This window comes from Taudactylus pleione, unplaced genomic scaffold, assembly GCF_031769625.1.
Source record: "Taudactylus pleione unplaced genomic scaffold, aTauple2 ptg000087l, whole genome shotgun sequence".
Lineage (NCBI taxonomy): Eukaryota > Metazoa > Chordata > Amphibia > Anura > Myobatrachidae > Taudactylus > Taudactylus pleione.
The window spans coordinates 9,112,811-9,135,490 of record NW_028284489.1 but is presented as its reverse complement, the minus strand read 5'-3'; the positions used below and the strand labels follow the sequence as shown (position 1 = coordinate 9,135,490).

The window sequence follows — 22,680 nt, the reverse complement described above, 5'->3', positions numbered from 1 at the left end:
GTTTTAGGGTTAGGCACCTCTATGGGAGGGTTAAGATTAGGGGTGGGAGAAGGGTAGGGTTAGGGTACTTACCTGCTCAGTAGGGATTATGCATATTCGGGCTTCCGGAGTCAGCATTTTACCCAGCAGCTATTCAGCTGCCGGCAGTTCATACCCAAACCCTTGAGCCAGTATTCAGTAAGCACAAAGCAATGGTACGGAGGCCAACTGTTTGTGTAGGAATAATATGTCATCTTCATATAACCAGATAATACTGTTACAGCCAGGGTTTCTCGGCATGGTGGTCACTGGGTATTACCTGTGAGGTCATTCTGGTGAGGGGTGAATGGCAGCGGTGCTGGTGTTTGGCGAGGGGCATTGGCTGCACGTGGTTCTGTGCGGGCACATTGTCACTAGGCCTGGTGAGGTCTGGCGGTACTTCCGTCCCATTTGGCATGGGCGCCGCCATCTTGCCTGTGGCCATGTGATTCAAGCTGTCCAATCCTGGTAGGTCATGTGTTCTTTCCAGCCAGTCACAGCACGGCACCGGGTATTTAGGAAGGTCCAGAGCCTTCCTTCCATGCCAGTGCAACATGTTTCTCAGCTGCGGCTAAGAGAGAGTACCTGTGCCTTACCTGCCTCCTTGGAAGCACTACTAGCCTGAACCTTGCCTGCTCCAACCTGCTGGACTCACCCTGCACCCTCCATTTACCTTTTCACCTGCCTGAGTACCTGAACCTGCTGTTTCCCTGCACCTTGCCTCCACTTACACCCATCTGGACTTCATTACCTCTGCCTGCATTCTGTTACAGCTCACCATACCTGCATACTGGGTTGTTCCTGCCTGTCACTATCTGGACATTCTCCCATTTACCCCCACTACAGTTATCAAGTGCACTTTAGTGCTATACCTGGACTTTTTCGTTTGCCATTCCCATGTCTTCTAAGTCACTTATTAAAAACTCCACTTTTTCATTTAAATCTGCTTCTGTGTCTGCTCCTATCACCACCCCGAGTCCACAACAAAATCAGAACCTCACAAATACATAGTAATAGAAGTTTTGGGGCAGGGCAAATGTAAACTTCCCATCGAAGATACGTCACTGATCCAGTGGTTCTCAAACTCTGTCCTCAGGACCATAAACATGTTTTTCAGGTCACCTGCGGATCTATAAAATATGACCGTTAGTAATACACCTGTGCCCAGCTAGGTCACCTAGGAAATGTGAACTGATATTGGACCTGGGGAGTGGGGTTGAAATACACTGCAATCCATTCCTCGACTATCCTGTGTTGAGCCCAGTTACCTGCTATCATGCAGTCTATGCTATGTAAATGGTCAGGAGGAAAAACCAGCCACAGGCACCAGAGTTACTACAACCAACAACCAGAAATTAAGATGTTACCAGTACTGATAAAGAAACCTGGTGGTGGCAGCTACTACTTTCCTACAACTGGTGCGCAGTTGTCACTTACATCCAGTAAATGTCTAGTTGGCAAGTAAAACTTGAGCAAATGGGATGTAGTCTGGAAGCCGACGGTCTAAATGCCGACCGCCGGCTTCCAGACCGCTTGATCCCGTCTAGGGACGAATGACAGGCGTCTAAATCTAGACACCTGTCATTTGCCCGACATCAGGAGATCGGTGCCCAGCGTCCCGATCAAGCGGATGCTGGGCACCACAGCGGACAGCCGCGCAGGGGGGGTTAGGTTTAGGGCTACCGGGGGGGACTTAGGGTTAGGCACCCCTCCGGGAGGTTAGGCTTAGGCTAGGGGGAGGGAGGGTTAGGCACCCCCGGGGGGAGGTTAGGGTTAGGCACCCCCCTGGGGACTTAGATTTAGGCAGCGGGGAAGGGGGGGTTAGGTTTAGGCATTTATAGGGGGGGTTAGGTACAGGGGGGAGGTTAGGGTTAGGCACCCCTATGGAGGGGGTTAGGTTAGTAAATACTTACCTTTAGGACGATCAGGATTTCCTCCTTTGTCGGGCAGCCACTGTCGGGAATTGAACCGCCAGCCATGCGGCAGGCGGTAATACATATCAGACCCGAGCAACCATATCTGCCCTTTTATAGGCACATTAAAAAATGGGGCTGTGCAATCATTTGCTTAACAACAGCTGCCTTTTGGGGTTTACTTCTAAGAATAATTTCAGGATCATTATATGTGTTAAGTCCCATTTTAGTTAGGTAATAAATCAGCCAAGATAGCTAGTAGTAAGCACCCTGCTTTGGCATGATTCCTTGCAGTTATTTGCTTTTATTTTCTCTTTCTCCCATGAAATTTGAAGCCCCTATTCATTAAGCTGGAGCCCTTCAAGAAATGAACCAAAGAGCCCTTGACCCTCGCTGTGATGGATGGGATTCCTGTTTATATGTGGATTAAACAAAATGATTTATACTGTAGTTGCTTGATTCCACCTTATACCAAGAGGAAGGTGGCAACCAGATCTTCTTACCAATAATCACACTGTGTTCTGTAGGTTTTGAATCATGGTACGAAGTATTTTATTAGTAATTGTAAAACATATACAAAGTTTACTTTAAAGCATTGTCACTGCTCAAAATCTTTTTACCTTGTATATATATTCATTGACTATCCTTTGGAATATCACCACCACCATAGCTGTTGCCTGTCCCAATGTGTCATTTGCAATGTACAATTCCTGTTATTTTATATGCTGATCGCAATCCTCACCACCCATTGTTATTCTCTAGGCTTTATAACTTAATATTTATTAATTACAAATGAATGACATAGGAAACACAGGAAGCTGACAATGACACTATATAGTAAGCCATACCGTTGACACCAGATTGTTACATTTTACCATGTAGACATGGTTAAATGTCAACATTCTACATGTGCGACACCTTAAATAGTGACATATGACATGTCTATATAGTCATGTCAACAATACAAATCTTAGGGTTAATGTTAAAATAAGTGTCGATACTGTAAATATGTCAGTGTTATGTGAAAGTCGAAAGTGTGCATGTCAACATTATGATGGTCAACATTTGGAACAACAACAAATCGCAGATATCCTTATATTGGGACTGTAGTGGTCCCATGTCAACCTAGACTGTACCACACATGATGTGTTGAGACACACTTCCTCAGCACCAGTGTCCCTGGAAATGATTGTAAAATGTTGTCAGCCATGTATTGTGCATATTGTATACAGTATACATTCGGGAAGCGGGCTGCCTTAATACCGGCAGCCGGCTTCCCGACTGTCATATACCGGCGAGGGATGTCTCTGACGTCGGGAGACAGGCGCCCAGCATCCCGATCGAAGGGATGCTGGGCGCCTCGAGCAGACAGCCATGGGGGGGGGGGGGTTAGGTTTAGGGCACCTGGGGGGAACTTAGTGGTAGGCACCCCCTCGGGAGGGTTAGGCACCCCCCCGGTGGACTTAGGTTTGGGCAACGGGGAAGGGGGGGGGGTTAGGCACTTAGAGGGGGGATTAGGGTTAAACACTTGGGGGGAAGGTTAGGGGGTTAGGTTAGTAGATACTTACCTTAGAACGATCGGGATTGCCAGCGCTGTCGGGCTTCTGCTTCCGGGAACTCTACCTCCGTGCGGCCGGCGGTATTTCATACCGATTCCTTGCATACTTGCTTATAGATAGCTTTAAAGCTCATGGCATTTTGTAGCTAATGATAATTTTTGCCTTCTTCACCACTGTATATGTAGAGCTGCAAAACACTCTTTGGTATTATTATATACTTATGTGACATAAGTTATGTTGTATATAGATTGTAATGGGAAGAAATGTAAAGATGAAATAATACATTTGGCTAAAATAAATGCTACCTTTTTAAAGCCAGTATTACTTACGGAGAGTAGAGTTATCTATTTTGTGGACAATCATTTGCACAAAAGTCTACATTTCATCGCTGGAATAAATCTCACTACATAACAGATATGCACCATGTAACGGTGGTAATGTTCTGGGCACCTACAGAGAAGCTCTCACAAGGTGCCCACAAGTGGGATGATGCTGACACTTGGCCTCAGTGCTAAAAGACAGGATTTGTTTCTAATTTCCCATGAGGCCCCATTAGTGTCAGTTAATGACAGCAGACGCTGAACGCGCTCAGTCACCAGACAACTGTCAGATAGGAACAATGAAACTCCTGGAGAATTGTACTGACAGCAATTTGGTCTCAGGTCTATGTACACACTGGTGTTCAAAATGCATGTAAAACTGCATAGCAGTTATGTTACCATTAACATGTCTAATTTAGGGTTTATAAAAATGCATCTGTGACAAAAGAGAAAGTAATTATGTATAAGCCAAATATATGAATAAATGCTTCTCAGCCACATCTCAGGTTAACAGTGGAATCCCATTAAAATGTACATTTTCAAATACGCTTATGCGCATCAGACTCACACATATATTAGCAATTAGATATAAAAACACATGTATGGTTTTACTTGATATAAAGATTTTTATTTTCTCATCCATTTCCATGTAGTGTTACAGATGCATCTCATCTGTAAAAATTGAACACACGTACACAAAGCTGGCCAGCTAATATAAATACCAGCAGAGATTAATTGATCATTTAAAACACACATACACAAAATAAAATCTATGATACCTGCAGGTTTTTAGAAATGGAGATGTTGCCCATAGCAACCAACCAGAATGTACTTAACATTTAACTAGGATATTCTAGAAGATAATAGCTAGAATCTGATTGATTGCTATGGGCAACATCTCCACATCTAAAAACTCTCACTTTAGTAAATTTACCCCCAGGTCTGTTAGGGGGCTTTGAGATCATGCACGATTTGTTCCTTAAACATGGCAGAGAGAGAGCAAGGTATGCTGGAGTGTGATTTCACTCATGTCTGTAGCCATAAAAAAAGTTGAGAGAGTGAGATTAACCCTCTGGATGTCTAACAAAGTTCTTGTACATGATGGCTGCAATTAAACTCTAAAAGGTTCATGTGACCACTACATAGCTGTAAGAAAGATTGATGGGTACAAGGCACCAAACAGATTTCCAAACTTTTGTTTGATTTGAGTGTTGTTTGTATGTGTAGCACAGGAATGGATCAGAAAAAAAATACACAAAAATCCTGCAAGTACAGATATTTCCTACTGTAATATTTGACTGTGAACCTTATATTTAAAATGTATATAACATTTCCAAGCACACTCATATGACTAAAGCTGGGTACACACTGAAGTGATATTGGCCCAATATGTAGTTTTCGGTCGAATCGGAACATATTGGCCAGATCATTAAGTGTGTACGGCCACTCTGCGAGCTACCGTGGTAGTTAGCGATATATTCCAGTCGGCCGTGCTGCACGGCCAGCCAGATGATATTGCATGGGGTGCCGTGCAAGGTCCTTACGGACAGAACAAGGGATGATTCCGTCCTTCATTACAATGTTCTGATGTGTACAGCGGATACGATATGTCAGCCCATCGCCACCATATCATCCAGTGTGTGCCCAGCTTAAAAGAAGAAAAGCATTGCTGCCCTTTATATCAACATACACAAGTCCCCATCTAGTGTACTAAATAAGAAACCTTATGATTAGTAAATAACACATCAAACAATAAACCAACTGTTATTTTATTTATTGAAATATGACAAGTATCAGCTCCAGGCTGAAAGTACTAAATATACAAAGACATTTTCTTTTATCTAACACAATAAGACTCACGTGACTAATTAATTTTTTATTTTTGCTAGTTTGTTTGTTAATTATCACAGAATTCTACAATCAACAGAAATGGTCATGGAGACTATTACATATACACATTAAAATGGATATTTCTGAGCACTGGCTGGAGTATATAGACGATGTATAAACATAGTGTGGTGAGATTATACTTGGAATGTGGCTTGCAGACAAGTATCAGCTCGCCATTTTAAACAGAGATCAAATGGAAACATTTGGTGTGGGATACTTAATGCTTCCTGGAATAAAATTATGATCTGGTCACTTAACAACAGTAACCAATTGGAAAATGCAGTAAGAGAAAGGTTTGTCTTTAACACAACTAGACAAGAGACAGGTACTATTGTTTCCAAAATAAACAATATGCAGCTAGATCTAAAAATAAAGAACACCCCTTGTAAGAAGTATCTATTCATACATGCAGAAGTGGTAAATGTTTATTTCATGTTTGCTTAAGTTGCCCATCCACAAAACGACAGCACGATTACATTTTAATCGTGCTGTTGTTTCTATGTCTGTCTGTGATTTGCCTACACTGAACGTTCAGTGTAGGCACATCCATCATCCCCGTACATGCTGAACCCGACGTGATAGTCAGGATGACCAGCATGTACCGGCGATGATAGATGGCAAAAACGACCAGCGGGCACTCGCATCGCTGGTAGTTTATGAAATTAAACTGCCCGATTTGCGGGCAATTACCAAGCGATTGAGCGATAACGACGGTAGTTATCGCTAGGTTTAATCGCCTAGTGGATGGGCAGCATTACACATGCTCTACGATGTGACCTCCTGCCCGTCCTGATTGGGACATTCCATAATGCTCTCAAAGCCACAGCACTGTGCTAAATGTACAGGGAACAAAGACAGTGCCTTGTGTGCATACGGGTAAATGAGGTTTAATACAGGAGTTGGCTCTAACATACAAAGCAAACCTTTTATTGATCTAAATTATTGACTTTCCACGAGACATATGAAGGAGTCCGGGTAAACGCATCAGTTTTGAGCCCAGACAATATAAAAATTGTTGGTGGCTTAGTCACATTTTAAGGCCCACTGTACACAAACTATTTGTGATAGATGGCAGGCTGTAAGTTTGACTCTTGCACAAATGGCTTGTGACAAAGCATGTTGGTATGCTTCATTTTCCTTTGCAATTTGACAAATACATTTGTTTATGACAAAAATGTCTAGCCTTCCTAGGAACAACGCTAAATCAATGAACTGGTCTGCAGCCTGCTTGATCTCTAAGTGCTTGGATAATTTTAAAACCCTGTATAATAAAACTGTACTTTTTTGTTTAGTATTAGATATTATGCAGATTAGCATAAATTTAACAGATTAAAGGAAAATATTGTAAAAATAAGATGCACAGTCTCATGAAATATAAAAACTGCAATGCTTGTGCAGGCTGATCACTAGGTGGTGACAACCACTGATCACAGATATATCATCATCATCTAGTATGAGGGTCCTATTCACACAGAAAAGAAAACCGCTGATGGAATCCATGCTACAGAAGTATAAGTGGGCAATTCATTATGTTTTACAATACAGCTTGGATAAGCCTTGTAATATAAAACTTGCTGCTGCAGAGTCTTCCCACACATTTTTTTCTGCAGGTTCCTCGTAGGATTGCGATTTCTGGAATAAGTTGGACCAATTAGTAGTGGAACTTTATTGCTGCATTGTGTTCACACATAGGTCTCAATACTATTACCTCACCCATGCACGCGAGTGAGGTGAGTTGGCGCAGCAATGGCACGCAAACACCAGCAATGACATCAGAACTCACCCTCTCTTCCCAGATTCATGGATTTTTGTATGCATATGCAGTCCTTTGGGGCTGCAAACAAAAATGAATGCATCATGCGGTACCGTACGTGTGTATTGCAGCACTTACTCGCAGGTAATTGAATCAAGGCCATATTGTTGGAATGTTAAGTAGGAAATCAGGTGTTTTTTTTTTTTTATTGAAATCCATGCCAGAATAAAGGTTTTAGAAAAGTAAAAAAATAAAAATAAGTCATTTTAATATAAAATGACAAACATTTCTGACTTCAATTAAGTACATGAGTAAATAATGCACTAGAGTGGTCAAACTAGCCAATAAATGTCCGGTTTTGACACATTAACACTGATGAATTTATATTCCAGGCTGTTCCACCATGGTAAGATTATTTTTCATAAGAAATCATCCAGAAAGTTCTGTTAAAAAACAAATATATATTTAATTATAGATGAGTGCATTTAAATCATATTAGAGCAAAGAACACATAATTGCCCAACAACAAATACAATTTAAAAAAACCAAAAGAAGTTGGTAAACCAGTATAGGAGACAAACTTAGTGTTGTCCCAACTAATCAATTGGCCGTATTCAATTAGCGTTGAAAACTGATGGTTTTTTTTTTACACCTTTGGCAAAAACTGACGTTTTCCCCCCCTAAAAAAAAAAAAAAAAAAAAAAAAGGAAGAAGAAGGGGGGTGAGGTGAAAACTGCTACTCTTTCAGAACCCTTTGGACACCCCCCATAATGAAAAGTGACCAGAAAAAAAAAACATAAGTTGCGTACTTTGGTAAAACACAACCGTGCAAATTTTGCCCGAAAAAAAGGGAAGATAGAAAGCAATTTTTTCCCAGGAAATTACGGTTCCACGTAAATTGGGAGTATGTTAAAATGGGTTTAAGTATATTTTCTTGTCATAAAAACGCAATTTTAAATACAGAAAAAAAAAAAAACAAACACACCTGCTGTGACAGCGTGCAATGTTTAAAACACTTCACGCATCCATACCACCGCACAAAAAAAAATAAAAAAATATCGGACCCAATACGTTGTTTTTGCTAATTTCACATTAGGAAGGGGGGGTGGGGGGGTTCAAAGGGTTCTGAAAGAAATCCCCCACATTTTTAGAAAAAAAAAAAAATAGGGAGTTTGCTTTTTTTTTTTTCCCTCTCATGATGGAGAACACTTCTCTCCGGGGTTTTTTTTGCCTGTTGCAGAGTTTTCGCCTGTTTTTTGGGGAGAATTTTGCAGTTTTATTGCGAAAAACAGCCATATTCGCCAATGGGGAAAGAAACCTGCCGTTTTCGCTGCTAACTGAATACGCCCCATGTTGCAAGTAGGCACATATTTAAAACATTCATGAAACACCTCTGTACTTGCTCTCGCACTTGCTACTGACCATTTAGATTTGTACAACTGCTAAATGTCAGAAATATTTTTAAATATGTTATGTAGATATAATCTCCAACCTTATGAACAATATTCACAAGGAGAAAGGGGGAAGGGCTGGAGTAAAAGTGATGCATATTATTTATAATGCCTCTAGTTTGACTTTTTACCCTTTATCAGGCACTACCAATGTAATCCTGTAAAATCAAAGCAAAAAAATTAAGACAACTGGTTGATTCACCAAAAAGTCATCTGCACACTATTTAACCAGCACTTAACACTTTTTTTTTTTTTTTTAAATGCCACTTCAAGAGACATTGCCCATTCTGAGGTTGAAAAGTTTACTCTGGGAGATCCTGGAGGGAAGACCTGCCCATGCATAAGAAAACCTGGTAAACATACAAAAAAAATAAAAATAAATAATGTTCCCCATACATCCGCAGGCAGTTTCCCTGATCGGACCGGATCCGCCGGTAAAAAATGCTAATCATTGATGTTTGAAGATCAGTCAGGGAATCAGTGAAATTCTTCTAGTTAAAAATTCCCAATTTGCTGATCATTATCATATTTTGGTCGGGATCGGCAAATCAGGGGAATCCTTCATGTTGAATTTCACCGATTCCCCGACGTCTGGGGATCATGGAATTGCCCCAATACTTTGCGGCTTTTCCATGTGTTGCATTGTTATCAGTGTAATCTACAATAGTGCTAGTGTACACTAATGGTGCGTACACACTAGATGATTCGCTCCAGGAGTGATATCATCTAGTGTGTACCCGGTAGGTGTGTGCTCAATGCCGTTAACGATATTGAGCACACACACTGAGTGAGATCATGAATAATATCGTTCAGTCCCGGCACCCTCCCTCTTACCCGAACATGCAACAACCTAACAATATCGCCATGTTCGGGCGATGAACGACAATAACCAACGACCTGCGGGAGCACGCATCGTTGGTCGTTCTCGTTCATCGTTTTAGCGTACACACTTGCCATTCACTATGCCCTGATACTGTATATTTATTATTGTGTTCTAATATTTTAACTGCAGTATTTAAATGTTACGATAAAAATTTCTACAATGGTGAAATCATTTCTAAGACACTTCTAGAGATCAGAAAGTTACTTGCAAAGAAGCTCAATAAACCCATAGTTATGAATGAATCCTTAAAGTTTTACAGTAACATTTGTTACAACCTGTTGTCAATAAAGACTATTTGTCATTCATTATGTGTGTGCCCTTTCTTCATACAAGTGATACAAAAAGAGCTTTGCTAATATGCTCCGAGGTCAAAGAGCAATTAGTCCTTTAAAAGACATTGGAAATATGTGCTCAAGGCCAACACATCACAACTGGTCTCAAATTTCATGTAGCATAACCCTAATTGTTGTTCTGTGCAAGGATATATCAGCAACATTCACACCATGTGTATGTAATATTCTCTTGGCCACTTGCCAACAGATCTACCAAAAGATCTATCAAATATTGGGAGATAAAGTGCAGAAGGCTCATAGCAACCAATCAGCTTCTGCCATTTTTCTAGCACAGCCTGTAAAATGACAGAAGCTGATTGGTTGGTAAGAGTTGATAACCCCCCCCCCCTGCCAGTATCAAGCAGGTAATTATTGCAGTGGCAGAGCACCAATTCCCTCTGAACTAGGATGAATAGGTACACTCTAGGCTAGAAGGTATTTCACATGCTGGTACAAGATCACAAATATTTTAAATGCCCTGAAAAAGTCATGTCCAAACTTAAGCCTGACATCTGCTTTAGAAAGGGAAACATGGCTAAATGTTGTATGAAACTGATCTAGGATAGTCCCCTTGTCCTGCAAAAATCTTTGTAGCTGTGTTGCTTTCTGTGCTTGTTTTGGGAAAATTAAGCCATTTCACATTAGCCACCTACCCCTACACAAGACAAGACAAGGAAAATCATTATGTATTAAGCTGGGTAGACACCTATACAATTGTCAAGCTGATCACAAGATATCGGCTGGTAGGCCTGATAATTGCATAGGTGTGTATGCAGGCATAAACATCCAGATGAGAACATACTCACAGAGCCATTTGTAGCTCAGGGGGTATGGTGGTCACACTGATCGCATAAACGCTCCGAGGATCTGATCTGCCAAGTGATGGGCATAGTGTGTACCCAGCTTTTGAAAAATAAAAATGTCAATATGTAACACCTGGCACACCTATTAGCTTCAAATATAACCATGTCCTAAAGTAGATCCCAAAAATGGTTTGTGTCACTTTTATTTACATATAGAAGCAATTTCTATATTAGGGTTTCTTGCAATTTCTAGAGACACTACCATGAAATATGTTCAATGCTTTTAAATATAGTGTAGGGGTCCGGTTATCAATGCCATATATAGAAAATCTACATAATCGTCTCTCTCTGTATTATATTTATGTCTATTTTCCACTCTTGAGGTATGATCTGATCAGCTAAGTATTCTGACCGCAAAGCTTTTGTTTTGCAGCATTAAGTTGAAAGGGAAAAAGATGAAGTTGTGCGTATAGCCTGCTTTGCCCACCCACCCTTATTAACGCAAACCAATTACACCATGGTATATATTTATTCCAAACATATCACTTGTGGCTCCATTCTGCATGTACGATTGCATCTCCCAGTGAGATTGGTCGTAGTGGTGTTTTTTATGTTGTTGTTGGTTGTAATATGGTACAATGGGACTTATTCGGTACACCAGCAAAAAGCATAGAGAAACCGCTGCCGATCCACTACAAACATATAATTATTCTAACAGTAATACAATAGATTTTTGAGAAAATGAAGTTCACATAACCTAGAATACTCACACCCTGCTTAAAGTGGTGTCTAATGGGATTCTCAATCCCTTACCATCAACCGTGTTTACTAAATGTACTTTAGGGTATCTCCAGTGGGTGCATAGCGGATTCACTGAAAAAAACCCATTGGCATTAGTCAAGAGCAGTTTCAAACTCACAAGGTATTATGTATTGGTGACTGCAGAAGTAGTCTGTCCCTTGTGACTGGATTATCATTGCAACAAGATGTGCAGCTGTCCAATCACAAGTGGTAGATTACTTCTGTACTTACAAATGTGCAATGCTTTGGGAATTTAAAAAAGTTTGCAGACCTCTCACACAAATGCTCACTTCAAAGGTTTTGCAGCCCTTTCAGCTAATTTAACAGTATAGGTTCCCTTAGAATAAGTCTTTAAAAGGAGAGGAGAGGGGGATGAAGTCATATTCCCAGCGTGCGGGATGCTGGCGCTCAGAATGCCGATGGCGGAATCCCAACACCCGCCAGAATCCCGGCACTGGCATCCAGACCACCAGCATCCTGAAAGGAAGTAGTGGGGTTAGGGGGGAGGGTTATGTACTAGGTGGGAAGGTTAGGTTTAGGCACTAGAGGGGTGTGTTAGGTTTTGGATGCGGGAAAGGAGGTTTAGGGATAGGATACCTACCGACAGATGCTGGTATCCTAACCCTGTCGGGATGCCGGCGTCGGGATTCTGACCACCACCAACCCGAGGGGAGGGATTTATTAATTCTTGGAGAGATAAAAGTGGTCTATTTACTAAGCAGTGTTAGGAGACAGAGTGAAAAGTGATAAGAAAGTGATAAGGTGCCAGCCAATCAGCTCCCAACTATCATTTTTCAAACACAGCCTGTGAGATGACAGTTGGGAGCTGATTGGCTGGCACCTTATCACTTTTCACTCTGTCTCTTAACACTGCTTAGTAAATAGACCCCAAAGTATCAATCAGCTTCTCACCGTCATTTTTTTTTTTTTAGCACATCCTGTAAAATGACAGAAGCTGATCTGGTTGGTTTCTCTCATCCAAGATTTGATAAAACGCCCCCATAATTATTGAATGGGATTCTCTTAACGTAGAGAACCCTTTTGAACAAGTCAGAAAATGTCCTAAACCAATTAAAATCAGTGTGTGTGTGTGTGTGTGTGTGTTTATATATGCAAAAAATTTTTTTTATAGAAAGGACCTATAAAACAAATTTACCTTATGATTCAGGGAGAAAGATACTTCCAGGTGCTTACGAAGGCTGTTGGGATCAAGGAGTAAGGTACTGTGGTCACGCTGCTCCATGTGTCATTCGAAGGGTCATAACAGTCCAATGTCTTTCCTCGCTGCGAGCCGCAGTATCCTCCCACTACATACAGTCTATTGCCAGAGACAACTACACGGCAGCTAATCCTCTTAGAGGAAACATCTCCAAACCTACACCACTGATAAGTCTCGCTGTTGAAGCGGTATGCCGAACTGGCAGAAAACTCTGTGTCCCCTCCTACCACAATGACGTGATTTCCTAAAACAGCAGCTCCTGTGTAACGCCAGGGTTGTGGGCAGGTGGCGGGTACAGTCCATCTGTTTTGGATTGGATCAAAACATTGGACTTTGGGAAGTTTTTCACGATTGACACTAGTCCCTCCAAACACAAAAAGTTTCATCTTTGCTCCCACAACTGCAGCATTGCTCACACCTTCTCGAAGTGGAGCCACCAAGCTCCATTTGTCATGTTGAGGATCATAATGTTCAACTTGCTTCAGGGAGACAGAAGGAGAGGCTGGGAAAGCCCCTGTGATGGCTGTATGTCCACCAACTACATATAAGCAGTTGTCTAGCTCTGCAGATCCATGACCAAATCTAGCAACAAGCATGGGTCCTGCCTTGGACCATTCATCATGCAGCGTGTCATAGACCCAGACATCCTTTGAAGCTCCATTCTCTGCACCCTTTCCTCCTGTAACATAAACCTTGCATCCAATTGCACATGCACTACATTCTTTACGTGGGCTGGGAATGTCAGTCTTAGGTATGATCTCTGTGGTTATTGGGTCCATCACATAGATCTTGTCACACATAAATGTTTGTCCTCCCAACAGCAGTAGGGCCTGGTTAATTTTCCGAGGACGGGCACAGAATCCAGTCACCAAACCATCATTCTGCAGAATTTTGTTCCTGCAGTGAGTTGCTTCTTCAACAATTGCCTTTGCCAGCTTGTTCTGAATTACAAGATCATCTGTGGCTAAACTTCGCAGATATTGCTCAGGTAGTAGAGCTAGCCTGACACATCGCAGAAGATCTGGTAAATCATCGAGACGAAGGCAAAGATCATATTTTATCCACCCTATCACAGCTTCGTACACTAAACTTTCATCTTCCACCTCAAGCTCTTCACTAAGGACCAGTTCCATCAACTTTATCTTCGGTAACCTAAGGAAGTCATCTGCTTTTGACAACTCCACAAAATTGGAAAGACACATTCTCCAAGACAGTTCTAACAGTCTCTCACAGCAGTGAGCATCCGATATCAGCATCATATTCAAGCAGTTTCCTGTATGGAGATTCTTTTCAAGGAATTCTGAGGCAGCATCTCGGATGTCATGAAACTGTAGCATATCCCCAGCTTCCAGCAAGGACTCCGCATTCTCCTCATTGAAAATAATCCGTGCAGAGTAGGCATAATCCAGTAGAAGCTCAAGGACTTCAGGGTGCAAAGCATCATGGAAGTTAACTTCTCTATCCTGGCTCTCTTTTAGACCACCACTGAACATGGCTTCAAAATAACGGCTGCTAGAAGCTAGTACTGCCCGGTGACAAGGAAAAGCCCGATTCCCTGCCAGCAAGACCACATCTGTGAAAAGGCAGCGCTTGCGAAGCAGGTTAAGATGTGTTAGAAGGCTGTCAGCATGGCCAGGCTTATGGAACAGGTGAATGTTCATCGATCCCGTGCTAGAGCGGGACTTGCGGTTCTCATGATTACTGACAGACATTTTTATCTATTAGGTCTATTTAATTTCAGGATAGAAACCTAAAAAAAAAACAAAATCAAAAATGACATTAGATACAAAGACATATATAATACACATTATGTGACAGAAATATGCAGGCATGACAAATTTTTTTCTAGCTTTTTTATAGGACACTCCTTGCAAGCAAAGCAGTCATTCATTGCCATCAGGAAATGCAGGCTAGTGTATACACTAACAAGTAAACAGAAACTCATTCAGCAATTCCCATTAGATTCTCAGTGTCAGTCAAAAAAAAAAAAAAAAAAAAAAAAAAGTACTTGATATTTTCCACTTGGACTGTTAGTAGTAGTACTGTGTAATGTGGAGAGGTTTGCTTCCTTTTTCTGTGAACTGGAACAGAAGTATGCAGGAAACCACATATTAGCTACTTTAGTTATATGTGCAGGCTACCTGTATAGAACTAGTGCTGTGGAAAATGTTCACACATAACAGCAAAAATATAAAAAAAAATAATTTAATGCTTCAAAGTACTGGGTGTATTGATAAAGTAATCATGTGTCTTCCATGCATTGCGCTATTATTACCATTACAATACTGAACCTGGCAAAAAATAAAATATTGGTCAATAGAGATGAAATTCTGTGAAGGCTGATGCTCCCAGAAGCCATCACTCAATAACTGACAGTTACTTACACCATAATAAAAGTGGTATTAAATGTGTACGGATCATACATATATCAAACAATATCACCTGGCTCTGAGACATTAAAAACCTAGGGTATGAATGATTGTATGTTAGGTAAGAAGGATAAGGTAAAAGTTTAGAACATGGGGTACACTAACCTATCTAAACCCCTAACATAAGTCAACTTTTACCCTATGTTCTGAACGTTAGCAGCACATGGAGAAATGAAGGATAAAGTGCTTCCTTTATAAGATCACGCTGTGTACAGGACGGATCCTACTGCATACAGTGTGTGGGGCTCGTTGAAAAAAAAAAAAAGGTTTCAACTTAACTAATCATTAAATCATGTGAAGTTAATAATCAGCCCCTGACAATGCAAGCTGAAGGGCGGCAGCTTCACACACAGAGCGCTCTTTGTCATTTCCTGCAGCAGCACATGCGGCATTCCACAGCATTAACCCTCTCATCACCCAGCAAGAGGGTGAGAGTCAGTAGGGCAGCGGGCACAGGGAAATGATCGCAGCAGCCTGTTCTCACATAGAAGCGAGAGACAAGTCTGGACATATAACCCTGGATGTGCTGCTTCTCTAATAGCATGGTGGAAGCGGATGTGGCTACATGCAACAGTCCATGCAGGGACTAATATATAGGAAGACAGACCATATCATGACCTGATAACCCTGTATATTACATGTTATTAACATGCACTATAAAACACAATGTAGCCATGCTCACAGAAAGTGGTCATTTACTTTATACCCCCTCCCCTCATCCTCTGTATCTGTGCAAAAATCCATCACCCCCAGATTGGCCACACTTGTCTACTGTTGCCCTACAGCAAGGCTGCTGCCCGGCTGAGTGACTTACTGTGCCCAGAGTGGTGGCAGCCCCGGGTAAGGGTCAGATCGCCGTGCCCATGTCTTCCCGTCCCGGGAGTCAGTGGCAGGAAGGGTCCAAAGAGCTTCAACGAAAGAAAGAAATACATAATAATGAGGATGCATAGCTCCGATCTGGGAGACAAGGAGGCGGCACACATGACAATACAATGGAGGTGGCAGCATACCAGCCTCTGTGTGAGTGCTCTGCCTAGGTATTACTATGAAACATGAACTAATAGCAACACTCAGCAACCCAGCTCTCCCGGTTGTACAGGTGTTATGTCACCGGCTCTAGGTTACACCGGCAGAGGAGTCGCCATGTGTAGATGTGACGTGTTGTTAGCTATATTACACAGAGATAGCAGGATGAAGGGTGCGATGACTAGTTGGAGAATGTAACCCCGGCATACCTGTGCGCCCGGCGCTGTCCCCGACTCTCCCTCCCTGTGCTGCTGCCTCGGAGCACTGTGTAACTCACTGTCTCGGCTCCCTCAGCTGGGACAAAGCGTATTTACTATTCACAGGCTCCGGCCACGCCCTCCAGTAGCCAGCCAATGGGAGGACAGCTGATTTCTCTATAGCTGACCTGCAGGAGCCGTACCACGTGCAAACGACTTGCTATAACATATCGTTAGATCGTTTACTTTTTAAAACCACCATGCAACCGTCTTAACGATATAGCAACATGCAGATAGTGGGCAGTACTTTCTAACACGGTATGAAAACAAAACGCCATTTTAGGTCTTTGCAGTTCTGTCTTGTATGGAGTGAGGCCTGGTTCCTAGCTACTGGACGCTGTGCTAAACTACTGCTTTACTTTGTTTTGCCTGCTTATACAAAGTGATTCTATACCGTGGATGAGATGGATGCGTATCGCCAGCAAGTTTTGGCAGCATACACCGTGGGTTTGATGTCTGTTATTGGCAGGGAGAGGGCACAGAGGAGGAGAAACATGCAGAGGAGAAGAGTGCAGAGGAGCAGGGTGCAGGAGTTATTGCAGCAGGGGAACCCAATCTCTCACATGCCTCTGCTCATTGAGATCCGGGAGAACAATCCCAATGATTACCGAAATATTCTGCGAATGGATGATGCCACTTTTCAGGAGATCCTGCGTCTGGTGACTCCACTTGTGGAGAGGCAGAATCCCGGGCTCAGGAGGCCCATTTCTGCTGAAGACAGGCTGGTTGTTACTCTGCGCTTCCTGGCAACAGGAAAATCTCTGGCTGATCTGAAGTTTGGCTCCATCATCTCACTTCAAGCTTTGGAACTGATCATCCCGGAGACCTGCAAAGCCATCGTTCGTGCACTAAAACTGCAGTACTGTAAGGTAAGAAATAAGGTGTCTGTTTTTTCTTGTCATTTTTTTTATTGAAAGTTCTCTAAATTTAGCAGTGTATAAATCACTGCCACATAGCATAGTGTAATAACATATACTGGCCACATAGCTGTGTGGGGTGTGCAACATTGGTTGCTTTTGGGAGGGAGGCTGTATGGGTCTATTTGTATCCGCTCAATTTTCGCTGGGGCAGCCGGAATCACAGGTTTCAGAGCGTGTTTGAAGGGAGAAGGGGCCACTCAGGATTTGTAGTTTGACAAAAAACTTGGTAGCATACCAGGTGTTTGCAATAGCGGTGGCGATCCTAAGTTGGCTAATAGGTGCACCCATTTCTGGGGTGCTAGCCTGGGAGTGGGCAAGTCATAAATAGGCCGCGCACATCATCCCCACTGCGGGGGTAGTGTACTCTGAAGGCTAATGGTGGCTCGATTATGACGCAATGTCACACCCGCTAGTAGTGGAGTAAAGCGAGGTAGGGCGGGTAGGCTTACTCCACAGACACTGTTGTTGTCGGAGGGTATGGTGCTACGCAGTGGCGTAACTTCATCCCATGTGCCCGGAGGCAAGATAAATGTTGGTGCACCCCCCAAATTAAAATATACCACCCCAGTACCTATGCCAGCCCCAGCAGCCGCCGCCCCCCTATGCAGTTCCATTTATACAATGCCCCCAGTGGTGGTCCCCCTATGCGGTGCCCCCCAGTGGTGGTCCCCCTATGCAGTGCCTCCAAAAGTAAGGCCCCTGTATTGCCCCCATTTGATGACCCCAGTAGTAATGCTGCTGTAGTGCCCCCAGTAGTAAGCCTCCTGCATTGCCCCCAGTAGTAAGCTCCCTGTAATAAGCCACCTCTAGTGCCCTTACTCCCCCCCCCCCCCCTTGCATAAACGCACACATACATACAAACAAAAAAAATTACTTACGTTAAACTCCGCTCCAGTGCCCGCTGCCGTCCGTCCCCGGTGCCCGCTCCTCTGAACTATGGGAGTGACGTCATGACGTCACTCCCATAGTGCACTGCGGAACCAGGAGCTCAGGAGTGAGCTCCGTCCTCTGGCTACCGCCGAGGGGAGAGAAGGAGCCGGGCACCCGCTGGTAACACTCAGCGAGCGCCCGGCAAATGGAGGCGGCCCCCTGCACCCTCCGTAGTTACACCACTGGAGGTGGAGCGCCGGTCAGCGGCACTCCTCCATGGAGCCAGGTGCCCCCTTCAGGGCTGGGGACCGGCGGCAAATTACTCCATTGTCTCCGGGAGTTCCACCACTGGTGCTGCACAGGAGTAGCAGGTCGAAGATGTAGCACGTAGGGAAAGGTGGGGCGATCAGCTTAAGAGGCATTCAGACTTGGCGGGCTGCCCAAAGATGGCAGTTGAAGGGTTATGGCAGGGGTTGCCCCTGAAGGGGGTGTAAGCCTTTCAGTATGAGAATGTGTCAGCGCTAGCCAGGTAGCATTTTTCAGTCTGGGTGGTTTATAGTTTTTTTTTTTTTTGGGACATTCCTTTCACAATAGGCGTGGCAACAGCGGCTGTCGGAGAGGTGAGCTCAGTGGCCGTTATGAGAAGGCTAAAGGAGATCAAACCATTTGCAAACAAATGTTAGTCACAGGGTAGCCTTGGCTGTGGTAGGTGTATAATTCGCTATGGAGTGGTCAAGCAAGATTGGTTCACAAGCCACTCCTAATGGGGGGCATCCACTAGACGATTTTATCCCTGTCCAACCTCTTAACGATTTTCCCTTGAAGTTTCCCTTGAAATATCTTCCACTCTGAACAATTTGCAAACGATTTGCAAAAGATCTAAAAATAAACTATGTTGTTTTAATCTGTGATTGAGAGATTTCAGCTATAGTGGGCAGATAGTGGTTCATCGTTTGATCGTTCAGTGTGAACGATGTGTAAACGATTTGTAAGCTATCAAGTGAAATTGACCTGCATGTTCAGTCGATGGAGGAGACGATCACACGACCAGCGGGAGCGCGCATTGTACATCGTTAGTTTGCAAATCGTGCAGTAATTGTTTCTATGTTCAAACGATTATCGAACGATTTTATCATTATCGTTCAATCGTTCAACTTTATCGTCTAGTGGATACCCCCCTTAAGTCTATTGCGCAAAAGTGCACCTAGCCTGCATGCCACATGAGGTACGTTTTCTGGTAGGGTAATAGGTATATTGTAGAGCTTTGCTTGAAAAGGAAAGCGAATTGGCCAGACAGGGTAGCGTGGCACCTACGAGGCAACCACCGGGTTAAAAGCCATGGCCATGCGCAGACGCATGAGTGAGGATATACGGTGGATAAAAAGGCGGAGTAGTCATACTCACATAACATGGTCTAGCCTAATCCCTAAGTGTCATGGCGAGGGACTAGAGAGCGGTCTTGGGCAAAGAGGAATGTTAAAGCAACCATAATGAAACGGGTCTCCACCGGTGGTGGATGCATCATTTGGCGCAAGGGAATTTGGATACAATGCAGGATGTACAGGAGTCATGGAGTCCATCTTGTGGTTGCGGGGTTAGACTGATTCAGCAAAGCCTTTCAGGAGTGAGTTTGTGGTTAGAGGTCGCAGGGTGGGGGGTTTCGGTCCCCAGCATGCTAGAGACTTAGGGGTCTATTTACTAAGCAGTGTTAGGAGACAGAGTGAAAAGTGATAAGGTACCAACAAATCAGCTCCTAACTGCCATCTCACAGGCTGTGTTTGAAAAATGACAGGAGCTGATTGGCTGGTACCTTATCACTTTTCACTCTGTCTCCTAACACTGCTTAGTAAATAGACCCCCTAGTGTGGCGGGGGAAAGTGGTGAGCATGGCATGGAATGTTATGTAGGGGATTTCAGAGGGCCAGGCATACTTGCCAGGAAATAGGCCACACACCTGGCTCCAGCTTGGCAGGGCCATATGGGCTGCGTGCCAAGTGAGGGTGGTATAGCGCATGGTAGCTGGTCCCCAGGTGAGAGGGGGTGGGAGGCAGGATGTTGCGTCCCGCAAGGTCGGCCCGAGCACGCCCTCGCCCACATGGTAGGAAACCGGGGGAGGGGGGGGGGGTTGAGGGCGGGATGTTGCAGCCTGTGTGTGTGTGTGTGTGCGTGTGTGAGTGTGTGTGAAGCTGTGACCATTTTTGCCCAACGCACGTGTCGACTCAGTTATTGGATAAGCAGAAGGTGGAAAGGGGGGAGCTGGATAGTTGGCCTCTCCCCCTTATAACATATACTGGCCACCATAGCTGTGTGGGGTGTGCAACATTGGTTGCTTTTGGGAGGGAGTCTGTATGGGACTATTTGTATCAGACTCGGGCCTGATTTATTACCTGACTTTTTTTTCCTTAAGGCGCCCAACTAGACTCTTTGTCGTTGTGTCATAAACACAACGGGGGATTGCGCCCTCTGCTCCTGACTCATACGCCGCATCTTAAATGCCATACTGGAACCAAAAACATCCCACTAATTTGGGAGTGTGGTATAAAAGGTTGACAGTTAAAAGGTCTGCAATGTATAGGACACCAAATGGTCAACATGCACTAGGTCGAGGGGGACATTTGGTCAACACCTTTTTTGTGTCAACAATTGTTGTATTGACCTTTTATACAAGTCATCCTTTTGCACTGTTGACCTTTTGTACCTGTCGACATATACATTGTCAACCTTTTGTCTGTCGACCCTTCATCTGGATATCCTCAATTTGGGGCTTGTGCAATAAGTCTTTTTGTGCACTTGTTAGTTTTTCATCCTCTTCAACCGCAACCACATTTTTCTTATTCATTTTTTTTCTTTGGTGGCACTGGTACGTCATCGCCTGTAGCTTCTCGAGCCAGCTGCTGGCTAGTCATGCTTGTGTCTGGGTTTCTCAGGTTGACGGATAGTTCAGGCGCTGCAGTGTGTAAAGTTTTAAAGATATGTTCAAGTGAGGTTTTTTATGATAATTGACATTTTATCCTTTTTTTTTTTTTTTAGTTCCCTACATCTGTGGATGAATGGCAAAGTATTGCTGAACAATTTGATGAACGTTGGAACTTCCCAAACTGCGGGGGAGCCATATCTGGCAAACATGTGCGGATAACCCCACCTGCCGACAGCGGATCTCTTTATTATAATTACAGGGGATTCTTTAGCATTGTACTGATGGCTGTGGTCAATGCTAACTACGAATTCTTTTTCCTGGATGTTGGCAAGAATGGTAAATCCTCTGATGGTGTATCCTTTAATCAGACCATTTTCTACCAGAGGCTGATGGCCAAATCACTCAATATACCGTCTGCTGAGGAAACTCTGTATGAACTAAATTTTGTCTTTGTGGCTGATGAGGCCTTTATTCTACATGAGAACATCATGAAGCCATATCCGCAAAGGGCACTCACCAGAGAGAGGCGGATTTACAATTACAGACTTTCACGTGCATGCCGGATTGTGGAAAGTGCCTTTGGGATTTTAAGTAACAGATTCAGGATCTTCCACACAGCCATCAATCTGCAGGTTGACAAGATTGACTGGGTCGTCATGGCATGCTGCGTACTGCATAATTGTCTACAGCGGAAAACCCCCCAGCAAAGACCAACATGCACAGTTATGCCGGATGAGCCAGAGTACCCAGAAGAAATTGCTAGATGGACATCCCTGACAGAAGGGTTTGCACAAAAAGCCTCTGCACGTGCCAGGAAAGTGCGTGAGGAATACCTCGTATACTTTAATGGTTTAGGGGCAGTGCCATGGCAGGATGACTTCATTAAGTAAAAAAAAATGTACAATATTTGATACTAAATGTACTCTTCAACATTCTGCATGGTGTGTGTTTGGTGTTTCCACTTACCGAATCATTGCTGCAACATTCTTCCACATCATCATCCTCATCTTCACCCAATCCTGTATCCAACAAACTCAAAGATGCCCCTTTTGACTCATGATCCAAGGTGAAGGTCCCCAATTTGTAGTACCACGGGATTGGCACATACATGTCATCCACTCCTGCCCCCGATCTCCTAGAAGCCTTTGCCTTATGGAAAATTTTTGACCCACTCTGCATCAGCTGACATGTGGTAGGGTTTGCTATTGGCTACTAGGGATTCTATCTCTGCAGATCTTTTAACCTTATTGGAGTCCTCATCGGAGCATATCCACCATATTCACTCATTCTGCTTGTAGGTTTCCAGGAGCTTTTGCAGA

At 43.5% G+C, this 22,680-nt stretch overlaps 1 protein-coding gene across 2 annotated transcripts; it reads right to left on the bottom strand.

Annotated features, from left to right (window-relative positions):
* Positions 1–5,563: 5,563 nt before the first annotated feature.
* Positions 5,564–18,083, bottom strand: LOC148529083 (ectoderm-neural cortex protein 1-like). 2 transcript variants are annotated; one of them, XM_088468973.1, is made up of 4 exons: positions 17,263–18,083; positions 16,186–16,279; positions 12,880–14,692; positions 5,564–7,896 (listed from the first exon to the last, which is right to left on the bottom strand). In XM_088468973.1, exon 3 carries the CDS (start codon positions 14,652–14,654, stop codon positions 12,888–12,890), a length of 1,767 nt encoding a protein of 588 aa, XP_088325099.1. In that variant the 5' UTR covers positions 14,655–14,692; positions 16,186–16,279; positions 17,263–18,083; the 3' UTR covers positions 5,564–7,896; positions 12,880–12,887. The 2 variants fall into 2 exon arrangements, with proteins under 2 accessions (XP_088325099.1, XP_088325098.1); XM_088468972.1 differs by lacking the exon at positions 17,263–18,083 and adding an exon at positions 16,607–16,738.
* Positions 18,084–22,680: the final 4,597 nt, after the last annotated feature.